The sequence below is a fragment of the Hoplias malabaricus genome, chromosome 2 (genome assembly GCF_029633855.1).
Source record: "Hoplias malabaricus isolate fHopMal1 chromosome 2, fHopMal1.hap1, whole genome shotgun sequence".
Taxonomy (NCBI): Eukaryota; Metazoa; Chordata; class Actinopteri; order Characiformes; family Erythrinidae; genus Hoplias; species Hoplias malabaricus.
The window spans coordinates 42371947-42387017 of NC_089801.1; the positions used below are offsets into that span (position 1 = coordinate 42371947).

The following is a 15071-nucleotide window of genomic DNA, read 5'->3' on the forward strand; positions in this document are numbered from 1 at the left end:
GGAGACAAATCAAAAAGAAATCAAGAACATGAGCAAGTGAGTGAGAGACTGCACAGCAAAATAACATTTAAATATATATATATATATTTTTTTTTCCTACCATGTCTGTGTTCTCTGTATATTCTTCACAGATATAAATTGGAATATCGTTTTCTTAGTTATTTTTTTTATTTTTATTTTTTACAGGGGTTTGCTTTTTAAAAAATTTAATAGTCTTTTGTTTTTTAAGTAATATTTTGGTTGACTTGTTTTATTAACCTCACATAAAAAATAATCTATAAAATTCTAATTTTCGATACTATAACAGAAAAAAATACACAAAAAATTACTTACATGTTTAAGCATTATTTTATTATTTTACTGCTATACGTATTCTAGCGTATTTTATCACGCTGTTTGCTGTTTCCTTTTTCCCGCGTCGCTGGCGGTTTTTTCCGTTAATAAAACTCTAATGTTCACAGATGATGCAGGGCCTTTTGAGCCGTTAGTGAACTCCAGGGAGAGCGTAGTTCCTCTGTCGCAATTAAACACTGACACAGATTAAGGTGAGATTTAAAAAAACTTTTTAACACATTTATACACTCTCGTGTGAGGTTTCAAATGTTTTTTTCACAGTTTAAAGCTTGGGTTGATCTTTAAGGTCTTAAAGTTTTCTGAACATTTAAAACACAATGAACTTGAATATACGTTCATACATGTATGTTTTAAAGATTTAAATGTATTGGTATTCATTTCCTTACAATATTTTAAAATTCAGCTCATTTTATAAAGCTAACATTTGCTCTTTTATTTATCCAACTTTTCATTCCACCTTAAATGGACCCGCTTTTCCATATAACTGCGACATATAGATAAGGTGGAACAGATAATTCCAATTAACTTAGAGGCGACTAACGTGTTTTTCCTTTAGATTTTTAAACTTTATCTTAATATAAAAAATGAGCAGTTAGCGTATTCTTTGTTTTTCTATGTAGCTGTTGACCTAAACGAAAGTTTAAAATTATCTCGTCTACTGTAATGTTACTTCTTCCAGCTTAAAGACGATTTTTTTAGTGAACAAATGAAAAATGGTTAGCCCGTCGGTTCATATCCTTTATATTTTTTGGACTCTACAATCAGGGTTTGTTAGTCATTAGCTCAGCTTTCTTCTTAGGTTTTGCGGCAAAACGAGGTTAGTGAATTTGCTCTTCTCAGCACCAAATGTTTCCTGCCTTCAACCAGACATTACACTGTAACTTTAGCAAAGCTGCAATTTGGTCAATTTGTAATTTGTTGTCCCCCCCCTCGGGAATGTATCCCGAGGAGAGTGTTCCGACTAGGAGAACTCACTGGATACACTTAATGATGAGCAGTTGATTTCAAATTATAGATTTGATCAGCAGTCAATACATGATTTATGCACAGTTGTGCTCTTCCTGCTGCTCTGATTTTCTGCTTCCAGTCAGTAATAGACGAGGTAATTCATGTCCATTAGTCAACAGTGTGCCACATCGTTCACAGAGTTTCAAGCACCCTCGCTCGTCTGCCTAAGTTTGTGAGCTTGTACAATAGAGGCAATAACAGGTTAGTGCAGTGAGTGCATGTAAACAACAGTTTTCATGTAAACAATAGGATTTTACTCCCATAACAAATGTTATTGCAGTAAATCCTTTCCTTACATATGGAAATCTTTTAAGGGATTCTTTGCAACACCCTAAATCCCTAAGCAATAAGGGTCGATAACTAACGGATTATGTTTTTATTGACTGATAGAGACCTGCTCAATATGTATGTGTTTGTGTAGGATGGCGGATGCTGAGCTAGTGAAGAAGATGCTACGAGCTGTTCTGCAGAGCAGTAAACATGGTGTGGCTCTGTCTCAGCTTCAGTGTGATTACCACAGTCTCACAGGAGAATCGATCCCGCTCAGAGCACTTGGCTTCTCAAAACTGGAGGCTTTCCTCCGCTCCATCCCCAGCGTAGTGCGCCTTGAGAAGTCATGGACTGGAGAGGTGATCACACAAATGTACTTTAAACATTCTGGTCATTCTTTTGACACATTTTGAAAGTCACTATACTGACACCTAGTGGACATCAACATAGACATTTCAAGAGATGCTAAAACTATTTTAAAGCAACACTAGGTAAGTACTTTTCCCTAGAGTTACAGCTTGAAAATCGTTGTGATGGTTAACTGAGCTATAATAGGGAGCATAGAGCCTTTTGTTGTTGATACTGTGGGCTCAGCATGCCAGAAACTGCTATGTAACCTTTGGAAGAGGGTAGGAATCAACCACCCCTTCAGGATAGTTCTGTAAAATTGAATACCCCTGCAACTGTAGGGGACCCTCAGAACGAAAATACCAAATCGTACCAAGTGTTGCTTTAAACAAACTTATTTTTGGAGGAATTCGTCTACAACATTCACATTAAGAAGCTCCTCTCCATGAGAGAGAGAGATGGAGTTTGTTGTACACAAGTGGATAAGGATGGAGTGATTAACTATTTGTTTGTTTGTTTTTTGTGGTTTCTGTAGATTGTATGTTTTGCTGCTGTTTGTGAGGAGACTGCCCACATCGCTCAGCTGGTCGCACGCCAGAAGAGCGCAAAGAAAACACGCTCTCAGCTCCTGAACTTCCGCATGAGGACCAAGTCCTCCTCACTTTTTACACACAGTGGTAACACAGATACATGCACACACACACACCTCTGCTATGTGGACAGCAAACAGCAACGTAATTTTTTTTGTATTTTTACTGAAATGCAGCATAGATTACTGGTAAATTTGTCAGCCAGCCAGAATGGAGCTCATTTACATAAGTTGCTTGTTTGATTTGGGGCATTTCTGTTGGTCCACTCCTCATTAATATTTTTTAACTTGTGAAAAACAGATGCTATGTTCAAATTATGTAGTAAACTAAAAATGGACAAAGATGGAGATGCATGCTTTTGATTGGAGAGCACGATATCTTAAATAAAATAAGACTTAAATTCACAAACTGTTTATGAATTTAGTTAATTAAATAATGTGTTCACAAAATAAAACATTAAAAAATTCAGTTTTGTTTTGGTTAACTGATCTTATAAAACACACCGACACGTTGTGTGCATTGCTTATTTATTTTTGTTTGTTCTTGTGTTTTTGAAGCTAAACCTCGCTTATCTCTGCGGCAACCCAGTCACACAACCTACCCCACACGCAGTTCAGCCCCCCAGTCCCGGGACTTACGATGTGGTTACCAAGGCGAACAGAGTCAGGTTTACACAACCAACCAACAGGTGGCACAACGCCACGCCCTCCAGAGCATGAGGTCATGTGGGTAAGTGACCGCATTGAGCCACGTTTTACTTCATATTCTGATCATCTTCCCTCACTCACTGACTCTTAGAGGCTCCTTAATGTTTTTATTGATATTGGCAAAGGAACTTTGCATAGTGAATTATAATCATTGTCGACTGTGTATTTAACTATCAAGTTTTCTATGCTTTTATAAGTTTTAAATTTGCAACTCAGAACTGGAAAATGTCTAAACAGCCCTGTTCAGAACATCCACTCGGCACCTGTTCCTTTAAGCAATGATGAACTCACTATTCATCCCGATCCGACCACATTTTAGTGAGGAGCAGCAGCTCTGGTTTTTAATAATTTTCACTTAGATGTCTTTCTTTTTGTTCTCATTTTCCCAGTTTTTACTCAGTGCTCTTATTTCTCCACACTCTTGTGTGTTTTGTTGAGTTTAACCTCATCTTAGTGCTCTCACATAAACACAGGTCCAGTGCTGTAATTGGGTGGAATCAGATGAGGGGGTAGAGCAATACCTAATCAGGATGGCTCGTTTTATCCCATGTTTTCTGACATAGACCGAGTGGGTGGTTTAGTTTCACAATGTATGGATTGGTGGGCTCCATATCCACACATTAATGTAAACATGCAGAGAACAAGGGAGTTTTTCTAGTACATACGCTGAACTTGGGAACACAACGGCATCAACAGATTTTTCCCGGCATGTGGCTATTCCAAGGCTCTCAAGCAAGTATGTTAGGTTACGTTCACATAACAGGTAAAAGTATAACAAATAAAGCTTTATAACAAGGGGGATAAAGCTTTGGACCGTAGTCCGGAGATTATTCTCAGTGCTGGAATGGCGTAAAAGTCACATGAATTCCGACCTGGCCTTTCAGACAGAGTGGAATTTCCACAGATGGACATGGATCATATGAAAGTGGCCCAAATCTTATGTGGAAAAAGTCAGATTCGATTTTTGCTGTTCACATAACCACATGAATCTTTACCTGCTGTGTGAACGGAGCCTTCGTATTCCTTGCCCAGAACATTTCAAGCCAGTAAATAACAGATGTTTAAGCCATAGTACCGTTAATGAGATTTTTTTGCTTATATTTAGAATTTACAAATATTGTTTTCAAACATACAATTTTAATTAAAAAACAGGAGAAGGGGCAAATATTTTTACATATCTTTATGAATAATAGGTTCAATAAAATGATGTTCTTTACCATAATACAGGGGGTGTAAAAAATTGTCAGTTAAAATTTCATGATCGTGACAGCCCTAGACTTTTAAACATAATATTGCAAACAAAGAAAATGTCTGTGAAGATTTGATGTCAGTCTGCCTAGTAGTAGAATTGAGCATCCAACATCAGTACCTGACCTCCCATGTTTGTTATGAACACCAAAACTGATTAACTTGGGCTCATTTGCAGCTGCGTCTCTCTTTGTCTCTAGTCTTAGATCAGAGAAGACCTCTGCTTTAACCAGTCAATTTCAAAAGGACACGACCACTATCATGGGCAAGAGTAATCAGACCCTAGGTAAGGTTCATACACACATACACAACAATTAGGTGATTTTCATACAGCCTCTGTATTCAGTGCTGTTAAGTGGACAGTCTGTTTATGTTTCTGCAGTTCAACAGAGGCCTGTAGATGATGCCAGTGAGCTGATGATTCAGAGCAGAGTGAAAAAACTGCTGCAGAAATACAGCAGCGGTGTGTGGCTCTCCAAACTCCCTCAGCTCTACAAAGATATGTTCCACCAGGAGCTGCCCTCAAGCGCACATGCACAGCTTGAGAACTGGAGACACATATGCTCCGTGAGCACACACAGAGCTGAGGAACTGGACGCACATCTGCTTGGCCCAGGCCAGTTGCTGTAACATTGTCCTTTCTTCTTTTCCAGGTGGAGAATCCGAGCTGTAATAACATCGCAGGGCGTCTGGTGTATCCCGCTAAACCCGCCAAAATGTCTCCTGCCCCTCAGAAACCTTCAATGTCTCCTGCCCCTCAGAAACCTTCAATGTCTCCTGCCCCTCAGAAACCTTCAATGTCTCCTGCCCCTCAGAAACCTTCAATGTCTCCTGCCCCTCAGAAACCTTCAGTGTCCCCCAGCACGCCCAGGTCCTCCACCCTTAGACCCTCAGTCCCACAGTCCCCCACCTCTCCGGACCTCAAACCCTTAAGTCCACTCAGCCCAAGACTGCCTGGCTCTGGAGGTAGTTGGCCACTAATATTGGATTATTGTCTGTACAGATTTTTCTTTAGATATCTCTTACTGTGTGTACCTGTATTTCTCTCCTTCTTTATCAGAAACATCCACGTCAGTCTTTTGCTGTAACACTCTGAGCCAATCTCTGCTCACTCCTCCCTCGACCCCTCCTTCCGGTCCTCGCTCCACTCCTCCTCTTCCGGAGGTGAAGCAGAAAGTGAGAGAGCTCCTGGATAAATACAGTCAAGGCCTTTGGGCCCAGGCTCTGCCTCGCCTCTTTCAGGAGGCCTTCAGGTATGGACGCCCACTCAAGTTGAGGGGCTGGGGTTTCCGTTGGATGCTATACGACCTTCAGAGTCTCTGATTCAGAGCTCTGCTCAAACCACACAGCGTTTTCTGGTGTCTGTTGGGCATCACGCTGGCACTGCAGGTGGTATTTCTGCCACAAAGCACAAACCAGTCCCAGCTGTTTAAGGCCAGGAGTCCAGTGGTGCTTATACACTGCAGGGTCCCTATTTGACTCTACTCTGCTTTTCTTGTTTTCAATTGGGTAGATTTGGTCCTGGTCCCTGGAGACAGGTTCTGTTTTAGTACCTGCTATCTTGTGGTTCCAAGCGAGCCCAGTAATGACTATACCGTGACATGTAAACCTTGCACAGTGCTGATTTGCCAGAGAGAGTCATCACTGTACACCACGCAATGCAGACATCCAGCACAAATCACCATCTATAAAAGTTTTTATTTGACTCATGACAGCAGCTCCCAAAAATATACACCATGGTCTTTTGAAGAGGTTCAAACACCCCTTGGATTGGTGGTCGAAGAAATACTTCAAGAGCTGGAAGCTGTAACAATAAAGGAAAAAAACTTTACTGATCTGTCTGAACTGATGATGGAGCTGTGTTCAGTCCCATACAACAACAAGCAAATACATGAGTAAAAAACGCTTGAAATTACTGCCACTGCTGTTGTGGTTTCCAAAGCCTGTGAGCCAAGGCGTGGTAGTGGAAAACCGGTCAGAGACTATACAGAGAGTCGTGTTCCGTGGAGTAGATGGCATGCAGTGAAAAAGCACCACATGAACACACTCACTCTCACCTCCATCAGTCAGCATGATGTAAGCCAAAGTGGGTGGCTATGAGACAGCAGAATAGTGATGGACTTTTTTTCTTGAGGAAAAAAATATATAATAAATATATAACCACTTTCTTTAATATTGTTTATTAATGTGATGTCCCTGTCCCTGTGTCCTCAGGTGTGATTTTCCAGACGACGTTCTGGAGGACCACTCTCTCTTGGCTGATATCTGTGTTGTGGAATATCCGATGCCTGATAATCGTGAAAAGGCTATTCTGTATGCGCTGCCTAATGTTACTCTGTCTGAGCCACGCCCACAGCCACGTCCCCTCATCATTGCCCGCTACGGCAATCCGGAGGTGCCCCCTCTGTCCCTGCCCAAAGAGGAGTACCCCTCAGTGCTGGTGATGGAGGCCAACAACACCAACAACGTTATATTCCGGTAAAGCCTAAGTTACAAATACAAACTGTGATCTCAATTTAACATTTGTTCTCAAACCTTAAAGGAACACTTTTGGTAATTTTGCTCCTGGGCTCTTCTTGGTTGCAGAGTGTAACTCATTTTTACAGCACTGTTCTGAAATCAAAGGGGAGAAGTGGTGATTTCCTACCATCCTTTAAAATGTAGCCTACAGTACAGTCTTGAGCCCATATTAGCAGTGACAGAGGCTCTATTCTACCTATTACAGCTCAGTTTAGCATTGCGTTTTGGAAGCTGTAATTTTAAGGTAAAAATGCTACCTAGATTTCCTTTAAAATAGCCTAATATTGTCTGTGTGTATAAGGTGTTTAACATTTGAATAAACTGTGTATGACCTACTGTTGCTATTTGTATTTTAATTAGCTCTTTTATTGATATTGTATTTTTGCTGTGTTTTTTGTGTGTAATGAGTGACTATGTTCTTTATTTTGTGTTTCTTGAGGTATGTGGGGGAGAATTACTCTAAAGCTCTGGAAAAGATGGAGCAGGCCATGCTGGAGTTTTACCGTGGTGTGGGTGCAGGTCTCTCTCTCTCCACCCCTATGATTGGTCAGCTTGTGGCTGTTGCCATGGACGACGAGGATGTGCTCCGAGCTCAAGTTCACCAGGTCACTGTGGGGGGCGTCAAGGTGAGGAGTAAGGATGGACAGTATCCACATTTTTCAAACCGTCATATATAATGTAATGTGTTAATAATATTAACACATTATATGGTATGATTGTGTGTGGGGGTGAACAACTCCTAAAGTCTGTTCTTCTCCAGGTTTTCTGCATGGATCATGGTTTTTCAGAGGTGGTGGTCAGAGAGAAAATCCTCCAGCTAACTGACCAGTTCCTCACACTGCCTTTCCAGGCAACAAACTGCCAGCTTGCGGGTACAACTTTTGTGTTTTTCTCTTATATTAAGGGTTTTCATGCAGACTTTGCCCCTTTTTGCTGCAGTAATAGCTCAGAATATCTTACTCTAGATTAGTGCTAGGTGGAATGACCAAAAATGTGTATCGTTTTTTTTGGCACATGATTGGACTTTTATATAGGTTTGGGGCTTATTCTACTGCCAGTAGTACATAGAATATAAAAAATTAAGGCTTTAAATGAAGGCTTTGATTACTAGACGGTTCAATTTGTCCTACAAAATTACACAATATATGAATAAATCAGTATGCATTTGCAGAAAAACTGTTGCAAAATGTAAACAATTATTGTGCAAACAGCAACGTATTAAACTTAAATATACAGGGGTTGGACAATGAAACTGAAACACCTGTCATTTTAGTGTGGGAGGTTTCATGGCTAAATTGGACCAGCCTGGTGGCCAATCTTCATTAATTGCACATTGCACCAGTAAGAGCAGGGTGTGAAGGTTCAATTAGCAGAGAGTAAGAGCACAGTTTTCCTCAAAATATTGCAATGCACACAACATTATGGGTGACATACCAGAGTTCAAAAGAGGACAAATGGTTGGTGCACGTCTTGCTGGCACATCTGTGACCAAGACAGCAAGTCTTTGTGATGTATCAAGAGCCACGGTATCCAGGGTAATGTCAGCATACTACCAAGAAGGACGAAACACATCCAACAGGATTAACTGTGGACGCAAGAGGAAGCTGTCTGAAAGGGATGTTCGGGTGCTAACCCGGATTATATCCAAAAAACAAAACCACGGCTGCCAAATCACGGCAGATTAAAATGTGCACCTCAACTCTCCTGTTTCCACCAGAACTGTCCGTCGGGAGCTCCACAGGGTCAGTATACATGGCTGGGCTGCTACAGCCAAGCCTTTGGTCACTCATGCCAATGCCGAACATCGGTTTCAAAGGTGCAAGGAGCACAAATCTTGGGCTGTGGACAATGTGAAACATGTATTGTTCTCTAACGAGTCCACCTTTACTGTTTTCCCCCACATCCGGGAGAGTTACGGTGTGGAGAAGCCCCAAAGAAGCGTATCACCCAGACTGTTGCATGCCCAGAGTGAAGCATGGGGGTGGATCAGTGATGGTTTGGGCTGCCATATCATGGTATTCCCTTGGCCCAATACTTGTGCTAGATGTGCGCGTCCCTGCCAAGGGCTACCGAACCATTCTGGAGGACCATGTGCATCCAATGGTTGAAACATTGTATCCTGAAGGTGGTGCTGTGTATCAGGACAACAATACACCAATACACACAGCAAGACTGGTGAAAGATTGATTTGATGAACATGAAAGTGAAGTTGAATATCTCCCATGGCCTGCACAGTCACCAGATCTAAATATTATTGAGACACTTTGGGGTGTTTTGGAGGAGCGAGTCAGGAAACGTTTTCCTCCACCAGCATCACATAGTGACCTGGACACTACCCTGCAAGAAGAATGGCTTAAAATCCCTCTGACCACTGTGCAGGACTTGTATATGTCATTCCCAAGACGAATTGACGCTGTATTGGCCACAAAAGGAGGCCCTACACCATACTAATAAATTATTTCAGTTTCATTGTCCAACCCCTGTATGTCTACAATTTTAACATGGCTTCCTTTTCAAAGCTAAATATTTTAAGATCTTCTATAAACAATATAAACAGATGTAAAATAAGTGTTCATGTGTTCAAAGAGATATGTCTCAATCATTCTATATATCTCTGTTTTTCCATTAGAAAAATAAACAATTCACATTTAAACTGACTGTATTAATATCCTTTGATGTAAACATCTGGATAAATATGCAGGAAACATTACGAATGTTAATAGCATGACCTCTACAAATACATCTGATGAAGTGTATCCTTATACTGAGGTATGGCTCCATTGTGCGAGTTGACCACAGGTCTGTTGTTGAAAAATGGGCAACTGTATGTAGCTCCATTTCTAGGTTGCTTTGGTGGTGTTGGTATAATTTTGGGATAGCAGCAGAAATGTTCACAAGTCATTTTTTTCAAGTCTCAAGTCCTTGAGGGGCAATTCCAAGTCAAGTCTCAAGTTTCTCATGCGTGTAATAATATTGCAAACTTTTTTTTTTTTTTGTGTATCATTCTCACTTGTTTATGTAATGCACCATTGCAGTTACACGTAATATGGTGTGCATTCACTTCTGAATTCAATAATTTGCTCCCAAAGAGGAGTGACTTCAGTTGTGTGGAGGTGGTTTGGATAGAAAATAAATATACAATATCTAAATTTTTTTTATACAGATTCTGAATCTTGGTAAGTTACAGTTGTTTACTAAATAAGCAAATATTTACACATTTTTTCTTCTGAATGTTTGAAATGGTTAGATTTATACTAAAATAAAATGTAATTAAATATAATTTAAACATGAAATATTTTATTAATTTAATATAAATTACTATTACAATAACATTCATTTTGATGCAATAGTGTGTTCTTGAAAGGAAATTTTTTTTTCAGTGTTTTTCGATATCCTTTATCGTCAAAATATCCTGAACTTTCATATTATTTTAGGGCCATATCACCCACCGCTACTGGACATTATCGTTAATCAGGCTGTTTATTGTTAACAAACACCAAGCAAGAATAAAAACAGACAGCAGAGTAAAAATAAACAGCACCCAGTAAACAGTAAGTTGTTTTATCAGCTATGCTATGGTATGGCGGTATATGGAAAATTCTGACCGAAGGGGAAATTTAAAACCTGTATATAAAATCTTTACTAAGGTCAATTACACCGGAAATACAGTTCTGCCACCACAACTCCCTCTTTACAGAAAACTGTCTGTGTGTGTGTTAGGTCTGGAGCCGTTCAGTGAGGACCCAGAGGTCTTGAAGACCCTGGAGTCTTTGGCCTGTGGGCGAACACTGTTGGCTGAGCTGGTGGAGAGAGAGGCCGTGCCCCTCATGGTATTATACGACACGTCTCAGCAGATAGATGTCAACATCAACTCCTCCTGCCTTCGAGCTCTTCAAGACAGAAGCATGGAGAACCCCCTGCAGGTCAGAGCTCAGAGTCCTCTGTGTGTGGGAGTGGGTGGGTGGGTATGTGAAACAGAAGGTAAGAGATGATCTTTGTCCCTGTCTGCAGGCAAACAGCTCATATGCTCAAGTGTGTGTGACAAATGTGTGTTCAGACGGCAGTGTTTACTGTCAGCTTCCATCACGAGGCCTTGACAAACTCCATCACGTCATGAACAAAATCCAGTCCTACCTGCACTCTCAGGTAAATACCAGAAAAACAACTTTACTAAAATAAAGTGTGGATCCACAATTCACCCTTACTTTTTTCCTAGGACTGGAGGTCCCAGTTCTTGTTGGGATAGAGGTGTAGAGTGAAGCGTGAGTTACACTCCAAACGGAAGGCTTTGATGCCTTGTGAATCACTTTTGAGATGCTACACCCACAAATGTCAGTGTTTTGTCCTTTAAACACTATGATCACCAGTGTATTATCTTAGTTTAATTTAGTTTCAGTGGATTATATCCTTTTACATCAGAACAAATGGAAAACATTGGTAGTTGGCTGTAAAAAAAAAAAATATATATTCCCTCTTAAATGGTGACACAGGTCATCAGGAAATGAAGTGCTGCTGTTTTGTGTTTTAATTAAGTATCAGGATCTTGAAGGTTGTCCTGTTTCCTAGGGTGAGATTTTAACACTACGTCATGTAACACTAAGTTATAGTGCGTTATATTCACACAGAGGGAGATCTATGTAATAAACATTAGTCTTCTACATTTGTTTTCAGGTGTCATTGGAGCTATTGGTGTCTCGGCCTTTCTGTGGTCAGCTGTGTCTGGCTCGACACAAAGGGAAGTGGGCCAGGGTAGAGGTAAAAGCATCCAACTACTCCATCAGTTCTTCAGAATGGTGGTGAATGTAAGCAGATGTCACTCACATCCACTTTATTCCCTTTCCACCTCCACCAGTTACCTCCAACTGTCTGAACTGGACAACAGTGGACATAAATCACAAAACCCATCGTCCTGAATGTCCCTCTCCAACAGGACTGGGTTTAAACACCAGCACTATCTCCAAACTATGGTCAGACATCAGCTGTGTGTCTCCCACCATTTTCCATACTCGGTTTCTGTTAGAAGGAGGACATCTGTTTTCATTCACCTCCGCTGTCCAATGTCCCCCACTCTTTACTGTGCTCACTTTCTCAGATTTCTTTTCATGCTGTGGATCTTTCGTGTTTTGCAGATTGTAAATCTTCATGGCAGTCGAGTTATGGATGTTCGGTTCATGGATCTTGGTCTTCCCGCCTCTCTAGAGGTCAGCGACCTGAGAGAAATCCCCCCTGTGTTCCTCAGAGAGCTCATTACCATCCCACCACAGGTAACTAACACACACGGTCAAAAAATAGCATTTATGAGTCTACAGTAAATCATGGGACAGCTGCACATGTGCCAATAGTGTGCCAAAGGGATATATATAGTACTTCAGACACTGAGTGAAGTTAACTTATTAGAAATTTAGTTTCCACCTTAAGACGTGCATCTACAGGCTTTCACTAACATCCCTTTTTAATGTCAACAGGACAGCAGTTGCATTCTGGCCACAAAAGCTTAGGCTTCATTTAAAGTGGATTGGAGAGTTCACTATGCATCAGTGTCATTGCTGTTTTAAAATGAAAGGTGAAAGTTATTAAAGGCTGAAGGTTGAAAGTTATTAAATGGCAGCAACTGCTGCACCTTTTTAAGGTGTAAAGGAGGCAACTCCCAGAGGAGCAGATATGGCCCTTTGAGTTGAATATATGGACGTAGAATGTGTATGTGATGTGCTGTATGTTTACTGGGGTGTGTCTGTGTCCACAGGCTGTGAAGTGCCATCTGGCCGAGCTGGAGGTTGATGGAAGTGTGTGGCCCCCTGACATCGTCATGTGGCTCCGTGAGAGGCTGCTCAACGCAGATGATTGCAGCATGAAGGTTTGGAGCTGGCTTGTTTATTAGTCGTTAACATAGAAGCCCACTGTCTGTCTGTCTGTCAAATTTTGAAAATGCACGTTTAAAAAAAAAAAGAAACTCAATTAAAGAGGCAAAAATTAGCGAAATCATCAGAAAATTGCACAACATTTTTACTCTCAGACAAGAAGGAAAAGTTAGAATATGATTGCTGATTGATTAAATTTTCCCTTGCTAATATGATTTTTATTTTCTACGTTAGAATACAGAAGTCACACAACTGTGTAAGTAGAGCATAATAATTTTGCCTATGTGTGTGTTTGTGTTGTGTTGTGTTAGATCGCCTCCCTGGACTCTGCAGGGGTTGTGAATGTTTATCTATTCCTTGGGTCTTTAGCCGACTCGACCCTCAGTGTAAATGTCCAGCTGTTATCCTCGGCGCTGTGGCAGAGGCGAGACGGTGTTGCTGTGGCTGCAGGGATGGGAGACACCCCCCTGCTCTGCGCGAGTCTACCCCCGCCTCTGGAGCTGCCCGTCCCAGGGCAGAACATGGATGCTTTTGTGACGGTGGCCTGCCACCCGGGCCATTTTGTGCTGCAGCCCTGGCAGCAGCTCTACAAACTGGTGGTTCTTATGGGGGAGATGATCCTCTACTACAACCGGCAGGAGCAGCCCCTTCCTCTCAGCGTGCAGCACAACCAAATTTATGCTGCCAAGATAGACAGCAAGTAAAACACAGGAGTTGACCACACATTAAAATACCTACAACTGTGCTACTGTTTGAATCACAATGACATATTCTCTCTTCCACTCTTTCCCCAATCTTTTTCCCCTCTCTTGCTTCCTACTGTTTTGTCCTTACCTCCCTTCATCTGTCTTTCTCCTCCTTCTCTCCCTAGTTGGCATCGTGTGCTGGTGAAAGGTGTTCTAATGAACTCTTTAGTCTCTGTGTATGAGTTGGATTATGGGAAACATGAACTGGTCCATCGCTCTCTGCTCCGGCCCCTCATCAATGAGTTCAGACAGCTGCCCTTCCAGGGTGTTCCTGCGCAGCTGGCAGGTCAGATACGCGCACGTGCGTGCACACACACACACACACATATATACACATATATATGCGCGCATGCTCCTTAGGACCCAGTTTGGACCCATTCATACCAGGTTTCAAGACTTTTTTTTTTGTGGTTTATGTTCTGAAGTCCCTGTGTGAAGATGTGTTACCCAAACTGTGCGTGTGTGACTCAGGTGTGCGGCAGTGTGTGTGGAGCGAGGAGGCCTCAATGGTGTTCCGTAACCACGTGGAGCGGCGCCCCCTGGTGGCCCAGATTGAGTCGGTGGTCGAGGGAAAGCAGCCATGGGAGCGGAGGCTCTCCGTTTTCCTCGTCGACACGTCCACCGACCACAGCGACATCTGGATCCACAACATCATGAATGAGTTCCTCCAGATGAACACTGCCTCTTAATTCACCACAAGGGGCATGCTCTTTATAATTCTCCTGCTTTAAAGTTGTAAATGGTGGGTGCTTTCTGTACATTTCAGTCTGAGAACACATCAACTACAGCAGGTTTGGACCAAAAGGTTCTGCTGACATTTATAGTTAAAATTGCATTTGTGGGCGGAGTTTTTTTGTTTGTTTTTTTTTTTTAATAGACAAAGCTGTCAAATACCGCCAGCTAGGTTTGTGTTATACTGCCTTTTCCAACAAAAGGTTAAGTATTGTAAAACAAAACAGTCCTCCTGAACGTTGTGGTGATTTTCATGGAGGGCAGAGCTTTGTTTAATGGTGGCCAAGGCTTTGTAAATATTTCATACCTTTTCTTTTCAAATGCTCTACAAGGTGTTTTGTTTTCCTCTCTGTTAAACTGTCATTACTTTCTTCCCTTGAACATTGACCAGGACCTGAACATTGCTGTGCAGTTTTACTGTAACCATTTCTTTTTATTTTGATTTGTTTGTCTTTTGTTTTCCTTCTGATGCACTTGGAGACTGGTTTGAGTTTTGCAGTTTTTTGTGTGGGTTTAAGGTTTTATTGAGGTTTTCCAACAAAAGAATGAAAATGGCTATACTGTAAACATGTTCAGTCCATTGGTTTGTGAATCTGTTCATATTTTAATTAAACATGCAAAGCATTGGCCAAAAAAAAATGTGGCAACATCCATGGCTTCATTGAAGTCTGAGAGGAAAATATAATCCAC

The 15071-nt window shown here is 41.4% G+C and overlaps 1 protein-coding gene across 3 annotated transcripts; it reads left to right on the forward strand.

Annotated features, from left to right (window-relative positions):
* Positions 1 to 425: 425 nt before the first annotated feature.
* Positions 426 to 15007, forward strand: tdrd7a (tudor domain containing 7 a). Of its 3 annotated transcripts, XM_066659707.1 has the most exons (20): positions 512 to 545; positions 1442 to 1563; positions 1784 to 1991; positions 2516 to 2657; positions 3128 to 3299; positions 4726 to 4811; positions 4908 to 5092; positions 5179 to 5491; positions 5586 to 5778; positions 6740 to 7003; positions 7485 to 7671; positions 7806 to 7917; positions 10766 to 10968; positions 11057 to 11191; positions 11717 to 11800; positions 12175 to 12309; positions 12789 to 12899; positions 13215 to 13603; positions 13775 to 13935; positions 14121 to 15006. In XM_066659707.1, exons 3-20 carry the CDS (start codon positions 1785 to 1787, stop codon positions 14336 to 14338), a joined length of 3297 nt encoding a protein of 1098 aa, XP_066515804.1. In that variant the 5' UTR covers positions 512 to 545; positions 1442 to 1563; position 1784; the 3' UTR covers positions 14339 to 15006. The 3 variants fall into 3 exon arrangements, with proteins under 3 accessions (XP_066515805.1, XP_066515803.1, XP_066515804.1); XM_066659708.1 differs by lacking the exon at positions 1442 to 1563 and having other exon boundaries at positions 426 to 545; positions 2516 to 2654; positions 14121 to 15007; XM_066659706.1 differs by lacking the exon at positions 1442 to 1563 and having other exon boundaries at positions 426 to 545.
* Positions 15008 to 15071: the final 64 nt, after the last annotated feature.